The 23,420-nt window shown below is 46.5% G+C and overlaps 1 protein-coding gene across 3 annotated transcripts in view; it reads left to right on the forward strand.

Moving 5' to 3' along the window:
- CCDC9B (coiled-coil domain containing 9B) overlaps positions 1-23,420 on the forward strand; it is a 50,440-nt gene that overhangs the window by 7,920 nt on the left and 19,100 nt on the right. For all 3 annotated transcript variants that reach the window (XM_080593769.1, XM_080593771.1, XM_080593770.1), the window contains 5 exons: positions 8,743-8,892; positions 18,199-18,273; positions 20,919-21,103; positions 22,455-22,516; positions 23,030-23,083. In XM_080593769.1, coding sequence (XP_080449895.1) covers positions 8,743-8,892; positions 18,199-18,273; positions 20,919-21,103; positions 22,455-22,516; positions 23,030-23,083 — 526 coding nt within the window. The remainder of the gene's footprint in view (positions 1-8,742; positions 8,893-18,198; positions 18,274-20,918; positions 21,104-22,454; positions 22,517-23,029; positions 23,084-23,420) is intronic.

Below are 23,420 nucleotides of genomic sequence, written 5' to 3' on the forward strand. Positions count from 1 at the left end.
CCCACCACTAGGGCCAGCAGCAGGGTGTTAAACTCTGTTGCTGTGCCTGGAAAGGGGATGGAGATAAGTGAGAGCCCAGATAGATTTAGCTGCATTGCTCCTTAACTATTCCCAGGGAGGCAATGATGTTTAGTGGTAAAAACAGCATCATTTCTCCCTGTTGCTCTATTCCAGAAAGTCCTAAATGCAGAATAAAATCCAAAGTGACATGAGTATCAGTTGCAGCTGCCAATGTGCTGGGCAGCAAACGTGCCCCAGTATTTTCAGACTTAATTAGAAATTTTGCGAAACAGAAAAAGTAATTGAAAATGATCATGCCAGAACATTCCTTTCTAGGTGCTACCCCTATCTCTCGTGGAGTCTGTGCATCTAGATGTAATGATTTTTTGAAGTTTTGGCAGGAAGGATTTGATAAAAGTTTGGCAGTTAGTGTTGGCAATATGCCCAAGGAAATACACGCCTGTACGAGCTTCACGCTCTTATTTACCTCTGGTATATCCCAGAGAAATGATCCTGTTCTTGCTGGAGTTACTGAGTTTGGCCACTGAGATCAATAGGAACAAGGACCAGAAATGCCACCTCCCCTGGAAAAATGTAATACCTGCATGTGCACCTGCACCTGCATGGGAACTCAGGGAAGCCCTCTAGTTAGTGAGCCTCTGGAGAAGGTTACTGCAGCAGCTGGTACATTTTCTTGATGTTTAATATGTTCCACAAGAACACATGAAGCAGAGTTATCTGTTAATTGATTAACACTAATTAGACACCAGTGATACACCTGGAGACACACCGCCAAGATGAGCACGAACCCTTTGTGCAGACCGTGCTCATGGGAAGCAGACAGAAAGCCTCAGCCATCCATCCCCTGCCTCTGTAAGCCACTGGGGCAGACGAGGTCAGCCCATTTCTGCCAGGGCAGCACCGGGAAAAGGAAACGGTGGCAGCAAACGTTGCTCCCCCGGAGCCCCTTTTAGGCACAGCAACATGCTTGGCCCACAAAATCCGAGAGGGCTTTTGTGAAGCGAGGTCCAGGCCAAAGCCATTTCCCAGGGTAATGATGTGAGCCCCCACCCTTCCTGCTACCCTGGTGCTTTGAGGTAGGAGTGCTGAAAACCTTGGCTGTAAACAAAAGGCAGAGAGCCATTTACTCCCTCCGAGGCAGCTTGGAAATGTTTTTTCCAATTTTGTGCCTCGAATGCCTTTTCATTTCTGTTTCTCCCTGACCTAGCTAGCCTTTCTTTCCATAAAGAAGTAGGCTACAATCACTGCACCATTATGAAGTCATTGTATGTTACCTTGAAGGAACTGAATCATTTTGGAAATAATGTAGCTTTCAGAATGATTTTTCAGGAGAAAAAGAATGAGGCCTCTCATTTCCTTCGTTCCAGATACATAACCAGTAGCGTGAACATCCCTTTCAAATGAAATCACATTCCATAACAACCAAACCACCTTCTGATACAAAAGAAAGAAATGCCTTTTTTTTTTTTTCTTAGAATAGAGGATACAGAGAAATCCCTCATTACTGACTGAACTTTATCAGTGAAATATTTAAGAGTGTCCTCCAAGGTTTCTCACGGCCATGTAGTTGTATGTGGGGGACTTTCATTTGAAGCAATTACATTGGCAGAGTGAATGCCTCTCACAGACAGGCTGTGTCCCCTGGAGCCCTTTCCGTAATCTACAGCTCAGAATTCAAATCCTAGATGGGGATTTGTATTAGCGCAGAGCACTGGCAGCTAAAGCACATTGCTGCCTTAAACTCTGCACCAATGTTTTTCAGCACGGCCAGTTAATAGACCTCTGAGATTTTTCTGCCGGAAATGCAGACCTTGATGGAAACTTCCCATAAGTTCCCTATTGTATGGTATACACAAATTTGCCTGCATTAAGTACCTTTTTCAGGCCTTAGCAACCCCCCAGGGCCTCGTGAGTGTTGGTATAAAGCACAACCCAGCAGCCTGACTTGATGACAGAGGAAAACTGATTTATTGCTGAATGTTCCGGTGGCGTCAGTTCAGAACATTCCTTTAGTTACCTTAAATTTAGTTCTTCAAATGGGTGAGAAGGAAGAGCGTGGAACTGTACTGGGTGAGAGGGGAAAATTACCAGGATTTTGGACAAAATTGTATTTGCTGTCACATGAAGTACAATCTTATTTGTTACTACTGCTCTATTAAGGCATCCTCTGGGCTGCTGAAGATTAAAAGAGAGTGTAGATAATTTGCCTCAGCTTCCCAGTGAGCAAGGCTTCACCAGGTGTCCGCAAAGAGACTTGCTTGGTGATACTGGAATGACAAAATAGGCCTATTTCATTTGCCTCACCAACGTTTTTCCTATGACCACTGCAAGGTTCAAGCAACAGAGCAGCTGGGCTGTGCAGAAAACAATTTGCACTAAAACCTCAATGTCACGAAGCAGTGCAAAGGGAGAAGCTCCAATGGAAAGGCAGCTGGAAAGTTGTATAAACTGGACAGAACTCCAGGGCATGTCTTTGTTCCCCATGTTCTTTTTCTTCACACCCCTCAGGTGGGCATTTTTAACGCTACCTTTGCCATCTGGGGCATGCCTCAGACATAAGAGGGGCATTTCTCCATTTCCAGATTCTCAGTGAACTGTTTGCAGGGTGTAGCTGTCACGAGCAGTGTAGCTTTGCCTGCCTGCAGCTAAATAGCTAGTGCCAGAGTCTCAAATCTCACACAGGCAGCAAGTGAGCAGGGACAGGTCCCGTGGAGGGGAGGAGGTGGCTCTGCCAGGCACTGCTGCCTGTTTGGGCCCTGCTCCCTGTTCCCATTGGCTCTGCACAGGCACTTTCCTCATCTGACATCCCTCGCTTTGGGAGCTAGCCCGCTGAGGGCCAGGATTTCCCAATGTGGGACAAGCAATCTAGGAAATCTCTGATATTCTTAAAATAGTAAACGAGCAAAAGATATGCTGGCATGTTAAGCAGAATGTGCCTTCAGGCGACCCATCTTAGCCAAAAGTAGCATGGGGAGGGAGGGAAAAGGGTATTTCATAGAAAAGTTAGTGGTCTCCCACTCCTGTATAAGTCTAGCTATCACTGCTCTGCTAAAGAGATATTTCCTGTATCAGCCTCTCGGCCTTCCCTGCCATCTGCTCCATAAACTGCAGGGTTTAATGGCTTTGCCAATGTGCCAGCCTTCCTACCGTGACTTTTAACATATAATGTCCCTAGGAAGGTGTCACCTTCCTGTAAATCCAGTAATGCGCTTTGGAGCTTCAGTTTCGTTCACTGTATTTGGGTACAAGCCCCTCTGCACTTGTTCTTGGGTTTTCACATAGTGGCTTTGCTGTTGTTTTTACTCATGCCCTGTGTCTGTCCTCAGGAAGGACTTTCTCAGGCAGTGAGGGATTAGCCCATCTTTCAGACATACCCACTCAGTGCTGAGCCTCCCTGGCAGGAGTTACTTGGGAACGTGTTATTTGTCCAAAGGACAGGTCATTGCCACCTAAACACCTAAAAGAGCTCTAGGGTATGGCTGTTGACTTAAGCTAGAATTAATGTTTGATGTACAAGTCATGGACTAATAGCTTGCTATTACCCTACTAAGCCATCACTGGACTTGCTTTCTTCATGAAAAACAAACAAACAAAACAAAATAAAACAAAATTAAAAATAATAATAATAAAAAAAATTAACTGAGATGCTAAACACCTTGTAATAGTCCTTTGCTTAGGGTAGGGCAGCCCAACTCACCAGTTCATTAATTAACCTCACCAGGACAGCCTGGAATTACTGCACATGCCTGCTCAGGGTTTAACAGAAGGGAAAATGTATTGCCTTGAATGCCTCAGGAAACTCAGAATTATCCCTGGAGCAAAGGTATTTCCTGGGAATAATAACAATTGAAGAAAAAAGTAATGTACAGCTTCAGCACCAAAGTAAGTACCAGGCTTGAGCAATTCAGGGGTTCCAAGGCAAAGTCAAACCCTATTTTCAGCCTCTGATTCATGCCAGAAATAGAGCAGGGAAACAGGACAGCAAGCAGTTCAGAGCCTATTCTGCAAGGCACAATGGATCCGGCTACCTTCAGAGGTTACCAGCAGCTCTCAGCTCTTCCCCAGGTAATTTAGTCATGGAAAACTGAGCCTTATGCAGGGGGTCTAACTTGAGTTGTTCCTGTGATTCCCAAGAACTTTGCTCTTATGGTGGGAGAACACTGTCCTTTGTGGGACTCTTTGCATACTGAGGAAGCAGCAGTGCATTGCTTGGGTTGCACAGTTCCTGGGTGGCAGTAGGCAGCCTTCTTGGCTCAAGGGTTGCTGACAGGGAGACAGAAGCTGGGGAAAAGAAAGAAAGAGTTTTTTTCACAGAAAATTGCCTTAGATTGTCTTGGGCAATTGCCCAGATTGCTTTATAGAGACCTCCACCCAACAGACATGAATGAGGAAGAGGTTTTGAGAAGAGGACATGCTGGTGTGGGGAGAGAAAGAAGAGGGGTACAGTCTTGCATACACCTATTCCAAAACCAGGGTTGGCTGGTTTTGTCCCTGCTGTGACTGCCCTGGCATTGCTAGGGTTAAGTTGTGGACCCATGATGTGTAGGGGGCCTTGAAAAACTGCTAAGCACTTTTCTTCCATGTCTCAAGGCATAAGAAACTGTTTAGTTTCCCTTATAAAGGGGAATTGTGAAGCACACACAATGGCGTTTTCCACTTCATCCTCACTAGCTGTGGGAGAAAGTTTAAATAGGAATGCTTAGGTTTTCAGAGCAGCTAACAAGACTTTTTATTTTCACTTGCTTTTCATTTCAATGGGAAATGTTTGTTCATATGTCTGGAAGACACATGATTCAGTTAGCTAACTTGGCAAGCTGCTGTATAAGAGGTAGCCATTTACATAGTCTATAAAGGAAGAGTTAAATAAAACTGCATTTTCCTGTGTTTATCACAAGGTAAGAGCACAGGCATTTCCCATTTGTATCTTCCTAAAATGACCGTGTTAATATTGTGTTTCTGAGCTACTGGGTCATCTCAGCATAACTGCTAACATGAATGAGACCAGAGAATACTCCTGTGACTGCAGATGGTGCCCTATGAACCCAAAGAGGATGGCAGAAGAAATTTGCAGCTTCAAATTATCCAGCACAGCTCTGTGGTCTGAAATATGAGACCAAGATAGTCTATTCAAAAGGTTAATTTTTCATCTACCCACGTCCATTAATACTGATTTGCAGCAGCATAAAGAAAAGCCACATTGGTGGCTTTGACTGCAAGTAGGAATCCTGTGCTGACCATTATAATTCCGGTCTCTGGTTTTAGTGAAAATTAGGAATAAAATACACAAATCACAGAATATAAATAGGACTTGAAATATACTTTTAGTTTTAAAACATCCTGTGTTTGTATTGGCCAATAGTTCTGGCAACAGAGCTATGTTAGCTCTGGACATGGGGTGATTCAGTCATTGAGAAGCAGGTGCCACTTAAAAGCCATGACCTAGGTACTTACAAACATTGTGTCTGACTGATCCTGAATTCAGAACTGTACTACCTAGTGCTTGCTGTATAAAAGCCACAAGCTGAAGAAAACAGGCAAAACTACTATGCTTGCACACATCTGCACACATACGTTTGTGCATGTACACACATAAAATCTAGATGGTTTTTCCTTCAGAGTTGAGGCAGGCTAACAACCTGAAAAGAATAACAGAACCATGAAACAACTAATGTGGGATGGGACATCAGGAGGCCATCTAGTTCTGTCCCCAGCTAAAAAGCACAGCTGACTTCAAGGTTGTCACAGATCGCTCAAGGCTGAGTCCAGTCAAGTTCTGAAAATCTCCATGGATGGGTATTTCCCAGCTGCTTTGGGCACCTGTTTTCAACTGTTTGACCCCTACTATTGTGATTTTTTTCCCTTCATTTGAGTCGTACTTCCCCTTGTGGCAGCTTGTATCCCTTCCCTCTTGACCCTTCTCTGAGCACGTCTGAGAGGTTGGACAGATCTTGCCAGTAAAAGACCGTGGCAATGAAAGCATAGAGTACCTCATTTTTTTCTATGTCTCATGGCACTAAGTTGCTCAAACCATTCTGCAGCAGGCCAACATCTTTTTTCATCTTTCTTTGCTGCTAATATATGTACAGAAGTCCTTCTTGCTGACCTCCACATCTCTCACCAGTTTCAATCCCAACTGAGCTTTGGCTTTCCTAACTCCATCCCTGCACCCTTGGGTGCTGCTCCTATATTCTTCTTTGAGACCCTATTCCTTCCCACCTCCCACAGACCCCCTTTTCACGTGTAAGTGTAACCAGGAGCTCCCTGCTCAGCCAGGGTGGCCTCCTACCACACCTGCTCATTTCTTGCACAACAGTAAGTCCTTACTTACATTCTTGAGCCTTGTCTATGAAAACCAGTCAGATCTCCTGGGCTTCTTTCACCTTCAGACTGCTTCCTGTGGGATCCTGCGTACCAGTTCCCTGAACAAGCCAAAATCTCCTTTCCAGAAGCCCATGGTCTCTAGTCTTCTGCTTGCCTTCATCAATGCTCTCAGTCTCCTAAAATCCAACATTGTCTGGTCACTGATGCCAAAGTTGCTAAATGTCTTCTCATCTTCAGCTGGTTCTCACTTTATTTTAAAAATCAGGCAGTCAGCTATTAAGCTGTAGTAATGCAATCACTGGTAATCTTGTGACTGCAATGGGATGTGCAGTTAAGGACACTATAGTATGCCCTACTCATGGAGGGAAGGTAAAACGAGGATTTCAGAGCAGTTTAGATTCTGCTTTGAACTTTCTGGCTCTGTCCCAGCTGCTAAAATCACATCCTTCTTGAGACAGATACTTAGCCTAAGACCTTTAAAACAGCTCACAGAGTTCTTAGATAAGGGGGCACCTTCAGGGCATACATCCATGCTCCAGGTGGAAGTGCAGCTGAGTGGCTGGCCATGGTAGACGCCCAGGCAGTTGTACTCCGTATTTAAATGGTCGCCTGTTCTCTTGATTATCAACTTTTACTCTCTCAGAAAAGGATCTTGACATTGCTGGGGGTGGCTCACAGATATCTGCTCGGTCCGTGGCAGCAGTCAAAGTAGACTGCGTTGACACAAACATTGAGAACACCACAGAAAGCACCAGAACAGCATTGAGCAGATTGGCAGCAGATCCTTACTGTGAACACAACATGTGGCTTCAGTTATTTCAAGAAAAGCAGAAATAGCAAGGGTCCTACTAAGGGCAGCAAAACTTGTTAGAAGCGAGAGCTGAAACCTGAAACCAGAGCTGTACATGGTTAAGGGAATGTATAAAAAATATCCAGTGTGTCCACACGGCTCTGGTGGTTGTAACCAACAGCAGGACACGGACCCACTCCTCAACCTGCACGCATAGACCAACTCAAGAACAGTCTCTGCTGAGACAGCAAAACTATACAATGTGAAAGCAAAATGAGCAAGAGACTGAAGGTGTGATGCAGAAAACATTCCACTACTTTGTAAAGCGGGTATTGTGTTTTAGGAAGCTCGATGACTGGACAAGTGATAAAAAAGGTCTTGCTTACGGAGGCTGTCTACACCAAGGCTCCCTCCATGCTAACATCTGCACTTCTGGCAGAGCCAAGTGAAGATGAGGCTAATGCAAGACATCTTGATATCATATTTCATGGCAAATTCACTGATGCTTGAAAGATTTCCATACAAATCTGAGGTCAGTGTGTGCTGTTTGTTTTTGAAATGAAGTTCGTAGTGACAAAGAGTTCCCAAGGTTCACTGAACTTTGCTTGGAGGTTCTGAGACCCATTAAAATCAAGACTCTGGTATGTGTGGAAGTCCAGGGAGAAAACCAGAAGAAAATGTACCATCCTTTAGGGAGGGAAGCTTCTAAGGGATGAACCCACACAAAGTTGATCAGAAGAATCATATAGAATATAGAATAGAAAAGAAAAAGGTCAGAGATAATGATGGAGATGACTTACCAAGTATTTTATTTCCCTGTAAGGCAAAAATAAAAAGGCACATGATGGAACTGAAATATGATACTTTCAAATGAGAAAAAGTATGTATTTTTGTACAAAAGATGTACTCATTCTGTGGAAGTGATGGCTGAGGGCATTGGCTGGAGCTCAACCAACTACAAAGATAATTAACAAAATTAGAACCAGATGTAAATACATGCAGTAAAGACATGAGCTGATACAAACAGCTGGAAATAATATCTGAAAGGGAGTAAACTGCCCTTGTTTAAGGAGTTTATATATCAGTTTTCTAAACTATTCCTCTGCTGAATAAATCATCCCAGAAATACAGATGCACAATGATTATGAAGATAATAAATTATCAAGTGTTAATACACTTTGGGGTAGTAACTGCTTTGCAGACAAGAGTGGAGAGAACACCACTATTTCCTTTCTATCTCACCTCATAGGTTTCTGCTCCAGTGTAGCCTCATGTTTTACTCGGACATTTTGTTTGTTGAGAGGACAACTTCATATTTGTGTCAAAGACAAAAATGCAGTGTGGCATTCACCTATCCGGAATAAAAATGTCGATCTTGTTCATGCTGGAAAACATCTGAACAGGGGAAATCCCACCCTACCTAGTAGTATGTACTCAGTTAAACAAGGCTATGTAATGCTATATATCCCTTAAAGTATCTAGCTTTACAAACAAAGAAGCCTGGCTCATGTTTCTGTTCTGCCAGGCCAAAATCCTGTGCAATTCAGGGTTGGGAAGGGAACTGCATAGGGCTAATGGAGGTGTCCTTAAGCTCATCCTGTTCTTTCCAGGGCAAGCGGATTGTCAGTGAGAAACGCACCGAGTGCTTCCCTGGCCCAGGCAGGGTGCCAGACCTCAGTGAAGAGGAGGCAGACCACTTGGTGGCTTTCCGCCGGGGGAGAAGGATGCAGATTGCCATCACCATGGATAACAAGGAAAAAGTAAGTGCATTGTGAATGACTGGACTGCAAAGAATCAGTGGCATCCGCTAGTTTTGCTGGCATGAGAAGTGCCACGGGGACAGATTAGGAGCTAGCCCAGCAACAGGACACTGGGAGAGACTACATGTTAAAAGTGTGGAGTTTATCATAAAACTCTCTGGCTTTTATCACCATGAAAGGGGAAAGGTTACAATCCCCTTTCCCTTCTCTGTGTTCCTAGCTAGGTCTAGCTTGCTTTTAAATGTACAGGGTCCATAAGAAATACCAGATGCTGTTTCAGGAGAGCTGATGAAAGCACTGCCAGATATGTGGCATGAAGCTCACAGAAGACTCCTGTCTCCTGCTGCCTTCTGTTTGGAGCCGTACAACAGATTGTGAGTCAAGAGCCCTGTCCTCTTGACACACTGAACAACTTAAAAGTTAACAGAGCTGGGCAATATTTGCTTCTAAACCCAAGTCCTGCTGCACCTCGCCATAGCCTACTGGGTGAGCTGGCTGAACTTTGAAGCATATTTCAAATACCTCTTTGCAAATACCTTCCTCTTTACACACACAGAGAGAGGCATGTGATATTTTCCTATTCGAGGGTTTGCAAGATAAGTAAGAATGCCTGCAGCAAACAGGGCCAGTGAAGACTACGAAAGAAAACACTTACTGTAGCTGCCAAACACACCCAGGAGCACTGGGAGACCTGTGCAGCACCCTCTCTGGGACAGCAGCCAGCCATCTGCCAACTGCCCACGTAAATCTTCAGCTTCTCCTCCTCCACAGAGTTTTCCTAGACCCTGAAAGCCCATGAGTTCCTTTCTTATGGCTACCAAGCAACTCTCTGAATACCATAAATCTCATATTGGCTGCCCAATTGAGCCACTAGTGACTATCCATCCATTCACCAGAGGTTCACGTGGCAGCTGCCAAACACTAGACATCGCGGAGATGTCTAGATGTGATGGTGAGAGTGACCTGACCATTCCTATGCTCTAGCTATCCTTTAGGCTGTCAAATGTAATTCTGTGTTGTTCGTGGCAAGTCTCTCGACTTTGGTTCTTGCTGGGCTTGTTTAAATGCTTATTTCTGGGGTCATCAGGACTGGGATTGTGCTAGGAGACAACAGGAAAAATGCAGATATTTTGGTTTTATAGATCCTGAGTTCTGTTTTAAAAGTGTGTGGACAGCCCTGGGAAAGGTAATATCTCGTATGCTTTTACTATAGAACATGAAATTTGAAGCTGAGAGTCCACATATCCTATATCCTATGTGTTTTTGGTGACGCCATACTTGTATGGATCTCAAAGTGGTTAGACTAAGAGTGTGTGTGAGAGCAGGCCTACAGCTGCACCAGCTTAAAGCCATGTCTGCCCACACCTTTCTGCATGAACCATTGAAGATCTGATGCTTTGAATTGTAGATTGGCAAGGAGAGTGTGGTGTCCCTAATGCCTGGCCAGTTTAATTTTGGTGAGTGAGCAGAGGTTGTGTCTCGGGTCTTGCTCCTGTTACTTTCAGGTCCCACTCTGCTACCATTCATTTAAGCTCACTCATTTAAGTTCAATCCCAGTGAATGCAATTGCCTTCATATAGCAGTCCAAGGAGCTCATGTAACTGTCATCTTGCCTTTCCTCAACTGTATATAGTCACAGTGGTCTCTTTCACACAGCTTGTGCTAGAACCCAATCCTGATAATCCCCGGGGAATGCAAACAACTCCATGCTGCTCCTCCTCGGATACAAAGTTCATTTAAAATCTTTACTTTTTTTTTTTTTTACTTTTTTTTTTCCTCCTTAATCCAAAGCTCAGCTGGTGGAGGGTAGGACCAAAGCCCTGTTATTCTTCTAGCAACAACAGGCTGCGAGGGAGGCCTCCTGGATGCTGACATCTGCAGGGAGAGAGATTGTGTAGAGCCATTCGGGGCCTTCATGCCTTGGCTGAACAAGAAAAGGATCTCTATTGGGAGCACAGGAGAGCCACAGAGGCTTGGTGTAAGTCTAGCTACTAAACAACAATACCACGGAGCAATTACCCTCAGCATTACTTAAGATTGAAAGGAAAGATCAGTTTCACTTGATCACCTGTCTGCTGGCAGGACAGATAGTCTGGCTCAACAGCAGTCTTGGACTCATATCACTGACAAGACCCATTTAGCAATAGCATCATGCTTCTTGCTAGCACAAAAAAAAAAAAATGTGCTCTGCTTTCTGTTACCGAGCTTTGCAGCATACCTCTCCCAGCCTCTCAGAAGCTCACGGAGAACAGAAGGGGAGCTTTCAGGGTGCTTTCAGGATCTGTGCACTCTTCCAGCTTGCACAGGAGACAGGGAGAAGGCACAGGTGTTTTCACAGAGCACACTTCCAAGGGCTGGGAAACAGAGGGCTTAGTAGAAATCATTTTAAAAATGGGCTTTTATGGTAGTAATTGTTGTTGTTCTTTGCATTCTTGTTATAATTTAGAAAAAGATATAAAACTGCGTCTTTGAAACTCCACTTTCCAATACCTGTTACCAATTGGATATGTTTCAGAGTCCAGCCGAGCACAGGAGATTTCCTTGTTTCCATCAATTTCCCTAGACTGATCAGGCCCTGTTCTTCCCTAGCTAATGAAGATGCCTTCTTATTTCCACATTAACTGTGTAACTCCAGACAACAGCTACTACAGCCAGGGCAGAAACCAGCTCTCAGTGTGCAGGCACTTTGCAATGTGTGACTCAAAGGATGTGGCTGAAAGACAGTTAAGGATTTGGGTTTCACAGTCACCTCTACAGGCTACTTTCTTCCATCTGCACTTGGTCAACCTTTTCCCAGGATCTGGGAGAGGCAGATGGGGCCTGAAGTGACAGGTCACATTGGCACATTGGCATCTCACACATCGTGCTAGCTTGGGCTGGTTGAGGCACATGAGGCTTGGTCTGGCCCACCCTGTCATTTCAGCTGTTCCTAAGCTGCATTGAGGATTAGTGTTTTAAACTAGTGCTTCTCTTTGCTGGTTGGGATAGTGCTTGAAAAAATGAAACCAGGCAAGTACGCCTCATGTGCTGTGCCTCAGAGCAATGAGTTTCTCCAAGAGGCACTGGAAGACTGCAATGCAGAGAGAAGGTCAGAATTTGTAACACCCATCCGATGTTTTTGCATCACAGGAAGCAGTGCATAGATCATCCCCTATTCACTTTTCTGAAGCACAAATGATTTTATTGACCTGTTTCACATGTCCTTTCGGTCATCTTTTCCGCAGGCTTAAGAGTCCAGACCTATTTAGACATGTCTGGTGAGGAAGAATTCCAGTGTTTTTGATCACCCTCATTGCCCTTGTTTGTGCCTTTAAATATATATATATTATTGTTACTATATTCTTTTAATACAAGAGGTCCAGGGCTGTACATGGTATTCAAGCCGTGGGCTCATTGTGGATGTACTGAGTAATGCAGTGATGTTTCTGGCTTGTTCTCTGTTCTTGTCCTAACAATTTTGCGTTTTCACAATAACACCAAGATTTCATTCCTGAATGGTAATCATAGTTCAGACTTCACCACTGTGTGTTCGTATATAAGAAGGGGCGTTTTTCTCCATGTGAGTTATTTTGTATTATTGATATTGAATTTCATCTGTAATTTTATGATGCAGGCATTCAATGTCAAGAGATCTTTTGCAGCTCTTTGCTGGCAAATTACATTCTTTGCCCTGGATGATTTAGTATCATCAGCAAACTGTCATCTCTCTATTCAGCTCCTTTTCCAGACCATTTATGAGCATGTTGAGCAACGCATGTTCCAGCGGCACACCCCTGCTAATCTTCTACTGTGGAAACCGACATTTTCTTGCCACTTTCTGTTTTCTACCCTTTTATTAGTTGTTGATCCCCAAGGAAACTTCATTTTCATCCCCAAATAATTCAGCTGCCTGATGGGGCATCAGTGTAGCTGTTCATTCAGACCTCAGCTGAGACCCCCAATTTGAGGATTAGCTCTCAGTCTCTCTCACTATCCCAGTGCAGTCCTTTCTTTTGCCTTTTTCCCCTTGTGGCCCAGCTGGTTCCCTGCTCTTTCTGGGTTATTTGTGCTCTCCTCACAGAGGCTTGCAATGCCTAGGAGACGGATCACACCCATCGCTTTCCTTTCAGTAACATCCTGTAGCCTGGCCACTGTCAAATCTAGCCCCTCCTTCCTGCACTTGCTAAATATATCCTATTATAACATTTGAAGACCATCCTTGCTATCCCACATTTTTCTCTATTTTTATTCACGATGAAATTCATTAAGAAGCTAAGCAAACAAACAAAAGACTCCCATTCTCGCTACCCTGGGTGCTTCTAGCTAGTGCCACATTGTCAGTCCTATACCACATCACAGCTGGCTGTGCACAGCTGTGGCAAAGGCTGTGCGTAAGAGGAAATGTGAGAAACAAAAAGCTGTTTTCATAATTTTCCTTTCCAAAACAGCCCCAGTCCTGGACATATTACTCTGCCATATTGAGCCCTGTTTTTCTCTACCCAGTGAACTAGGCATGATAGTCCTGGTAGCAAAGGGCTGGGCCGAACAAGTTATCCCATCTCTTTGCAGAACGAATCAGCCCGATACAGCTGCATAGCCTCCAGTGCTGCTGCTGCTGGCTTGGTGATGCCACATCTGGGACCTTCCTTCCCACCCTGCCTGGTTGCCCTTAACTCTGCCCGCATCAGGACTCTTCCTGCACACAGGGACAGGGATAATGCCTAATGTTTAGCTCTACTTTTCCTAAAAAGCCACTCCATGCTCTGGCACTGTTTCAGTGTCATTACTACATTAGAGAAGCAAGCTAGCGGCCCAGGCCCAGGATTAATGATTAATTAGCAGGTTACAAATCATCTTTTAAATGGACAGCAGATACGGCTTCAGAGCTCTTAAATTGTCACTTTATTAACAGTTTCCCAGGATTATATATCAAAAATTACTGTTTTTAATCAAGAGACACAAAAGCTGCTTTCGGGGACTTATGCAGATGAGGCTGATCCCCCTTGCTTGCAGAGGAGAGGAACCAAAGTTGGGGCAGGAGAAACGCTGCTCTGTACGTGGGAGGCGGGGACAGGCAGAAAGGGTGGCTGAGAAGCCTTTAGCTCCCTTCAGGCATCACAATTAATAGGCAGATTTTTCAAAAGAGTTGGAAAAAAATTATCCTCTCATGCACTGAGCTAGTTTCAAAAATCCTGCCCAGCAGGGGATCTGAGAGCTGGAAAACCAGCTCTAAGCTCTTACAAAAACCTCCTCCTGCAGAAGAAATGTGAGTTCTGGTTACCGTCATGCGCCCAGAGAAGTGGGTACCAGAAGGTTAATTTAATGCATCTTGTTAACACTTATTTTCAAAATAAGAAGACAGTGAAGTAAACCAGAGACATTAAAGCCCATCTAACAATCCCCCTGCACCATTCTATGGCTGAGAAATTGAGAAATCCTTGAATAAATCTTAGGATAAGCAACGTAATCTACTCTGTCTAATTCGGATTTTTGCTCCCTCCTCACATCTCTTTCCCTGCTGTGCAGGAACAGTTAAACTATGAGTTGATAATGTCATTGTCATATTTCATAATTTTGGGGGCGGAGAGGAGGAAGGAGGAGAAAAACATGTTTTGCTTCCCTATGGCCTGGGTGTGTCGTAACAGGCTAACAGCAGCTCTGGGGCAGCATGGAGAAAATGCAAAAATCTGCTCCTGAGCCAATGCAAAAGCAAAGGTAACATATTTTCTTAACTGCACAGTTCAGACCTGCTTTTCTGGTAGGATAGAACCAGATATTTTTGGTTCTCTCTATTTTCCACAGTGCCTTTTGTGAAGCACAACCAGAAGCAGACTAAGGAACAAGGCAGCCTGGCCTTGAGGGGAGAGGAGGGGAATATAAGAGGATGTCGAGTTATGCAGTGTCCCTGGAACAGAACGATTTGTGTTGTGCACTGAAGCGCTGGTGCCCAGAGCAGGACAGCCTCCGGGCTGGCCAGCCACGCAGCAGCTGCGTCTTCCCTTGAGCTGCAGCACGGTCCCTCCGCCAGGCTGTCCAAGTACATTTCCTGGGCGCAGGCTCACTCTTCCCTGTTCCTTGGCAGAGACAGGGCTGAAGACAAGCTGTGCACGGCTGCAGACAGGCAGAGACACACCGCTCCCCCCGCAGCTTGCAGCTTACGCACACCCTGGCTCAGCGCTCCGGCTGTGCGGATGCTCTGGCTTTCCGGTTCCCATCTTTGGGGACACAATCAGGCATTGTACAGGGGCCAAGCCAAATCACGTCTTGTGTGAGCTTGCGTGAGAAATATGCAGACTCAGATGTAGTGATAATCACCCCCATGCAGCTCCCTGCCTCAGTTTCCCCATGAGCTGTCTTTGGCATTTCCAAGACAAGCAGTGCTCCTTTTCTCCTGTCTCTCCTCTTAATCTTCCTGTTTCCCCCAGGGACAGAGGGGCTCCAACTCTTCTGCAGCAGCTGGCTCCTTTGTGCTCTTTCTAAAATGGACAGTTTCTTTTACAGTTGCTTCAAAGGCTAAACATCCATCTGCACCTTGTTCCCCAGCCAGCCTCCTCAAATAAGCAAAGTTTCCAGCTTTCTGCATTTTTAATCTCTCTATAAATACAATGTCTCAGTTTAGGGCTGCAGAGCTTTGTTGGATCTCTGGCTGCTAGATTCTTCACGTGGGGCTGGAAGAGGAATTGACTTTGAGCCTGGGGTGAGCGTTTTTGGTTACATAAATTTTCACAGCAACGTTTTTGAATAAATACTCAGTATTGCCTTTTACCATGTCCTGGCCTGTTGCAAAAAAATGGGGTGGCTTCTCTGGGCACACACACTTCTTTGCATTTTTTTTCCCAAATCTTTGCTGACAAATCCTAGGACTATGTAGCTAATGTCTTCCTCATAGCATCAGTTTACACAGCTTCACACCAGTGAGACCAGTGAAGCTGTCGTGTGCCAAGCACAGTGTCAGTGAATGCTGGCTGTAAGGTCATGCTTCCCTCGTGCCTCAGATTTAGCACACATGCATGACCCCATAAAAGACTGCTCGCTGCTGTGGGGTGAGTTCATCCATTCTCCAGCTCCCACAGCGTATGTGCAAACAGGCTGCAGGGGGGATGAGTTGCATTAGGAGGCTGGGTAGAGCTCGAAAGTGTAGAGACAAGTATCCCAGGTTCCCAGCATCCAGCCCTGTCATGCTGGGCAAAGCCTGGGGATAGAATATAATTGGAATAAAAGTCCTCTTTCCAGCCTGGGTTGGACCTCACAGCACTGACTCTTTCTCGAATGGCTGACCTGGCAGTTTGTGCTGTGACTTCCCTCTTTGTTTTTCAGTTTTGCCTGGCTGTGCAAAACAAGAGCACGATAATCTCAGCCCCACACACCCCCCAGCCCCATAGCCGTTCAGCAGGGAGGGGAACTTGGGGATGCCTCAGCTCTGCTGGGTGCGAGGGAGCCCGCCAGGGCTGCAGCACACCGAGGCCTCGCTGCGAGCTGGCAGCGTTTATGCAAAGCAGCCCCAGGGCTGCCATGTACGGCTACAAAACAGGGGAGAGGCCTCCGTAATAAATGTTGTGCCGCTTGGCAGCCGCTGTGCTGCAATGTCACATGCTGCGGCAGCGGCTGGACGGGAGCAGGAGCATCTCTCGAGAAGGCCAACACCCCCTGCCCCAAGGGCTGCCGCAGCGTAGGGACCAGGCCGGTGCCTTTTGGTCATCTGCCCCACACATGCTCCTTATCCTGGAGCAACAGCAAGCAGCCCTCCCAGTGGCACTCCAGCTATTATTTAATAAGGGCAGAAAGCCTTTCGTAGAAGATCATTATGCTCTGCAGGCTGTATTTTGCTAAGAGCCGCTATGATCTCACCCCAGCCTTGGCTGTGGTTGTATCTGTGGCAGTATCACCAGGGCCATGTAGGGGCCAAGAGCTGCCTAGTCCATGGCATGCCTCGTGTTTAGTGTTTGTAGTTCATTAAGACAGAGAGGCTAATTTTCACCTCCTGCCAGGCTGGGGGATGTAAACACTAGAGCAGAGCTTGCCAGTAATGGTAGATTAGAGAGCTGGGCAATTACCAACTGTATGAAATTTAATAAGAGCAAGTTCCAGATTCTGCACCTGGGACGGGGCAGCCCTGGCTATACATACAGACTGGGGGACGAGAGGCAGGAGAGCAGCCCCACAGAAAGGGATCTGGGGGTTTTGGTCAATAGCAAGTTGAATCTGAGCCAGCAGTGTGCCCTGGCAGCCAGGAGGGCCAACCGCACCCCGGGGTGCATCAGGCACGGCATTGCTCGCCGGTTGAGGGAAGGGATTGTCCTGCTCGGCTCTGCCTGCTGCGGCCTCACCTCAAGCACTGCGTGCAGTTTGGGCACCACGGTATACAGACATAAAACTTACAGAGTGTCCAAAGGAGGGCTACAGAGGTGGTTAAGGGTCTAGAGGGGAAGACGTATGAGGAGCAGCTGAGGCCCCTTGGTTTGTTCAGCCCACACAGAGCAGGCTGAGGGGAGGCCTCATGGCGGCCTGCAGCTCCCTCACAAGGGGAGCGGAGGGGCAGGCGCTGAGCTCTGCTCTCTGGGGACAGCGACAGGACCCGAGGGAATGGCATGGAGCTGGGACAGGGGAGGGTCAGGCTGGGTATTAGGGAAAGGTTCTGCACCCAGGGGGTGGTCAGGCACTGGGACAGGCTCCCCAGGGATGTGGTCATGGCACCGAGCCTGCTGGAATTCAAGAAGCCTTTGTACAACACTCTTTGAGTGTTGGGTGGTCCTGTGTGGAGCCAGGAGATGGACCTGATGATCCTTGTTGGTCCCTTCCAACTCAGGATATTCTATGATTCTATAAATCTGGTGGCAGCGTGGCTAAACTCAGTAGATGAGGGGATAGATTCTGGTAGAGCAGCTTGGTGTATTACAGGGACAAAAAAATCTCTCCCGTCGCTACCACGGTGGCTTTTAGCTGCATTTCAGATGGACTCCCAGCTCTTGTACTGTTGGATCATAAACAGGGTCTTGGGTCCAAATCTGTAAAGGTACATAAAACTTGGTCTTCCTCGAAAGAACTGGGACTGTAGAGGTCACTGTCTCTGGCTTGGGAGGAAGAGTGACTTGTAGGAATTCATCCCTTTTGCTTGCTTTTCTTCTTACATTCCTGACTTTCCAGCCTCTCTTTTCCGTATCAGTTTGATTCAGGGTCCCACATTCCAGGAACCACTCTCTCCTCTTTTGCTGACTTTTCCTGGGCAGCTCTAACATGTCAGGATGGGCACAGGGTTTGGGCATGAACTCCTCAGCCAGGAGTCCTTGGCTAATCCCTGAAATAATTCCTGTGTCTGTGCCCTTGCAGGCAGAGGAGAGAAGAACAGCAGAGAAGAGGAGATCAGACAGTGACAGAGGCCCAGAAAGTGAGCACAGCCGGAAGGTGAGTAAGGCCCAATGTCCCTTTTAAGGGACCCTTGTTTTGGGAAAGGAAACCAGCAGGATGTGCCTCCCTGTCAATAAGAGCTGCCTTCATGCTAAAGCAAGCAGCAGTGTGCTCTGATGTGGTTCCCACTGCTTATCCTTCTCCTCATCCAAAGCTTTGCTGAGCAGCTAACACACCTAAGGCATAGTAAGGCTTCTGCTTCAGCAGAAGGGACCTGCTCGTCACACCTTGTTGTGGCCGCTCAAGTCCCTAGTACAGCAGTGGGAATGTCAGGATGTACACCTACACGCACGCAAAAGCACAGCCCTAGCTGCTTTCTCTCCCAAAAAACATTTGCTTGTGGGTTGAAAGTCTCAGGCCTCATTAGCTACAGCTCCTCACTTCAACAGAAGCTGAGTAGGATGAAGGTAAATTAAAGCACAGGCCTTCCCACTGACTGTTTAATGCAAACCCTGGAGGACATGCTGGCTCCCCTGAGCCTGCAGATGCTCTTAATTAATGGAGCACAAATTGAATAGACCCACCTCAACATGATTCATTAAGAGGACACAGATGGGCTCTCAACCATTAATTCCAGCTGAGCCCCCCAGAGCAGAACAGGGCAAAAGGATGGCCTTGCAGTCCAGCTAACCACAGCTGTGCCCCAACCAAGGTGAGGAGGGGGTGAGGGGTCAGGGACCAGCTCCCCCTGCCCGATAGGCCCCACAGCTACATCTGCATCTACCCACAGGAAAGCATGGGCATCAGCCTCAGTCTTCTCCTTACTTTTGACTTCCCTTTTGCTAAGGGTCAAGGTGAGGGACCAGGGCACATCTCCCTTATCCTCTGCCTCTGGAGTTTGAACCCTTCTCTCACCAGCTGTGTGCTGCTCAGCTCTTGTGTTCCCCCATCCTGGGACACATCAAGATCCATTGTGGCAGGACCTGCTGTGCCTTGCTGGCTCTGGAGCTCCAGAGCATCTCTAGACCTTTTGTCCAACCCAAGGACCAGTGGTTGCCCTAGCAGGTCCTGCCTTTCTGCAGACCCCATCTCCCCATTCTCAGGGATGCAGTCTTAGGTCCCCCAGCTCCTGCCAGCTAAGAAATGGAGGAGCAATTACCGCCACCCCAACTGCAGCCCACGCAGGTGGATTTCCTTGGCAACAGGGCTTTCAGTCACTCTTTGCCTGCTGTTCTGCTTTTATCAGCAGTGCAACACTGAGGAGTTAATTCCCATATGGGGAAGGAGTGAGGGTGGCTGGCATGGAAGGGCTCATGTATGAAGTGATGAATTACCCACCGGTAATTAACACCCCAGGACTCAGCTCTGCACTAAGCTGTTTGCCGTACAGTGTTACCTGACAACACACCGTAGTCAGCAGGCTTCTATTTCTATCACATCCATTAACCTGATGGCTCGGTTATCCACCTTTCCCTGTTCACATGCTTTGCTACAGCTTCACAGAGCTCCATCACCTCTGAGCTATCTTTTCATTAAGCTTTACATTTTTGAACAGTGGGAGCCGTTAACTGGTTTATTATGAAGAGTAATAAACAAAGAGGCTGAAAGCAATGAAGGTGAAGAACCGCTTCACTCTGAGGATGCTTTTCTTGGGCCCTGTGGGCCCTGGCGCAGGGTTGGAACCAGCCCTGTGACTGTGGGCTCTTGTGGATGCCTGGTGGTCACAAAAGTCTCTTCCGTCTTGGCCCTGTCCATGAGAAGGATTTCATAGGCATAACCCTGATTTCAGTGTATTCAGGTGGGGGGATTCACCAGCCTGGTGCATCTTCTATGAGAGTTCAACCTCTCAGAAACTGGGAAATGTTGCAGGCGCTCCAGGAACTAACTATATGCCATAAGTAAACCATGGCAGAGTGCCTGTTCTAGGAAAAATTGGGAAGATTTGGTTCTGAAACCTATAAGAGAGCAGGAACACAGTAAGTGAAAGCCATGGCTAATTTATGCCTGCAGTTAAAGTGACTGCAAGTGCAAATGGAGTGAATCAATCCTGTGGCCACTTGAACACAGAATTACAGGGGCATGCTTTAAAAGTATGTGGTTAGGTACTGAATACCTAGAATGAAAACTGGTGTCTTTCCTGGCTGCTCCCCAGATCAGGAGGATAGTTATTGTTGCAGGAACCCAGGAACATTGCAGTTCAGGTCAGAGAAATAGAAGTGAAGCCCCATCTCTTTAAGACAACAGGAATGTATTCAGATGACAAAATTCAGGGTTTTAGTCTGACAGATTTTAATTCTTAGAAATGTAATGCTGTCCATGTTAGCCTGGACAAAGTGGAACAACTATTCAGAAATATGTTGTCACAAATTATCCTTCTCATAATTGAATATTCCTGGGAGGGAATGGTTCCTAGTTCTGATTTGACCATGGGTTCACAATGTGGCTCTGAGCAAGCTAACTTCTTCCTGCCTCAGTTTCCCTCTTCATAAAGTCAATGAAATGTTACCAACCCTGGGACTGGCATAATCAGGCTGTGGGTAAAAAAGAGCCCTTCTGTGTACACACTGCTTTATGGAGGCAGAAGCTCACATTACTCTGACCTGTTTTCAAACATTACTGAGCATTTCTGGTGGTGACACGACAGAGTATGCTGAACGCAGACATTTCAGACATTTAACAAGCGTGTCTTTTGCCTCCACTAGGAGAGTGGGAAGTCACTCCAGAAGAGCCCTGGAGACCTGAGTTTCCCCATGACCGGACGGGAACGCTCCGAGTATATACGCTGGAAGAGGGAGCGAGATCAGATTGACCTGGAGCGACTGGCACGTCACAAGAACTCCAAGGGCGAGTGGCGACGGGCTTGGGATGTGGAGAAGTCAGAGCACATGTAGGTCCTCCAGTGTCTTTGGGTGGTTTGTCTGCAGCAGGCCATTTAAAGCCAGTGATAAGACCTTGTGCAGATGTTTGTTGTTTATCGAATTCTACGCTGTCATCTGCCTCTCCCTGACTAAATCCATATCGCTACCTCTTTCTCCTGACCATGTCTGTCAGTGGGACCAGATACCAGAGCAATTCTCATCTTTTCTTTCTGACATGAGGTCTCCTACCCTGACAGGAGATATTTTATGCTGAGGAGGATTGCCTGCCTTTGGTCCTACCACGACAAGGACTGAGGGAGGGAGGGGAGCATGAACTACTGTTCAGTCTGCATCCAAAGGGTACTCACCATCTCCACATGGACAGGTCCAGTGTCAGGAGGGTGCAGGTGCTCTTCTTGAATCAGGAATGGACAAACTTGTGTTGCTAGCCCCCAGCACAGCCCCACTTGTTTTTCCTTTTCAATCGCAGGATGGGCCAATGTGCTTAAATCCTCCTCACCTCATGAACTCAGCCCTTGTAGGCACTGTGGTGTGAGGGCCACCTATATGGCACAGGGGAAATGCTGGGGATGGTAACATGGGAGAGCTCTTAATGGGGTCTGACATTTCCCCTTTAAACATTGCACCTCTAACTGTGCTTGTATAGCTGGATCACAGTGTCTAGAAAGCTTTGGAGGATGATGAGCACCTGCAGCAGGACAGGGTTTTGATAGGGTGCAGAGTTAGCGGATGGGTTTGCTGATAAAAGAGTTTATACAAGGCAGGAGGACGGGACAACCTTTTGTCTGAAAAATAGGGCTGAATATGTAGACTTTCAGTCAGTGAGACCCCCATGGACAGAAGTGAATTGACTTCAGTGGATGCTGAGTGTTGCTGCCAAGACAGCTCTGAGCCCTACTGTTCTCCTGTTTATCCATTTAAAAGAGAAAAGCCATAATACTCAACAAGCAGGATTAGAAACCAAACAAGTCTGATCCACAGGTCTGATTTGAGATGACAAGTCCTGAAGCTGCTTCAGATAGTAGCTAGAAGCTTGGGAAGCTGCATGTGAGCTTTGTACAGTTAACCTACAGGGATCTATAGGTTTCAAGAATGTTCATAGAATTAAATACATACATATAAGTACTGATGTAAAGGTTTTAGAGGTTCTCCTTTGGGGTAGAATTGCCTCACAGCCTCATTTCTCCTGGTTAGTGCATGCAGTTTCAGCTTCAGCTGACAAACCTGCACTTCCTTGCCAGTAGGCAGGTGCAGAAGGGCCGATGGCTGGAACCTGCATCGTCTTGAGGTCTCCTGCCCACACTTTTGCACACTGGAGGAGAATGGTCAGGTCTGACAATGCCTGTTTTTAACCTGCAGGTTTGAAGAGGACTTTGTTAAGGATGGGGAGCCAGCCTTGGATAATCCCAGCAATAAGAAAGGTTGGCAAGGGACACCTAGATTCTGTCCTGACGCTAGTGAATGCTGATCGTGCGAATCCCAGTGCCACAGCTGTCGTGGCTGTCAGTTGTGAAACTCTGCTTTCCTGGGCAAATGCCTCTGCGCAGTGTTGGGGTCTCAGCCCTCTCTGCTTTGCAGAGTGCTCAGGGGATGGGATTTGAGCATCTGGGTGCTAGTGCTTTTTACCTTCCCAGGGAGAGCAGTGGCACGGTTTCTATAACCTTTTACGACACAATACGGAGGCTCAGTACTGCCTCCTTTCCCAAACAGTGGTTTGAGAGGCAATCCTATTCCAGAGCACATCATCTCTGATCCCTGTGGCACATGCTGGCTTCTTTACTAGCATAAGTCCATCACGACTCCTGTTTCTCAGGAGATGGACTGGCAGAACAAAGCTTTCCTTTGCAACACCCTATTTGAATGCCAGGCTCTCTGCTACATGTCCATTACAGAGCCTCACTCACTTTTGTGCGTGCTTTGCTTTGTCCTTTTAGGGGGAAGAAACGCAAGGAAATTCCAGCACAGGTCCTTTCCTCCCAATGGGAGAGGTGAGTAAACCACATGATTCAGTCGTGTCATCCCACTCAATGCCAGAACCTCCGCTATACCCTCACGGAAAGAGTTCTCTGCAGGCACTCTCACGGACTTGGAGTGCCTGTTGGACACATATCACGTGGCTGCTTTCCTAGCCCTGTGATAAGTTCTGTGCTCTGTGGCAAGTAGAACAAGAACAGCCTCCCAAGAACAGCACAAGGGAGACTGAGTACAAGGGGTAAGATGTAAATTCACAATTGGATTTTTTTAATAGAAAATGAAGAAGAAACACCCCTAAATTCTCACTTTGTATTCATTGCTTCAGAAAATACACATTTAGTAGGCATATAG

This window comes from Anser brachyrhynchus (genome assembly GCF_964034855.1).
Source record: "Anser brachyrhynchus genome assembly, chromosome: 5".
Lineage (NCBI taxonomy): Eukaryota > Metazoa > Chordata > Aves > Anseriformes > Anatidae > Anser > Anser brachyrhynchus.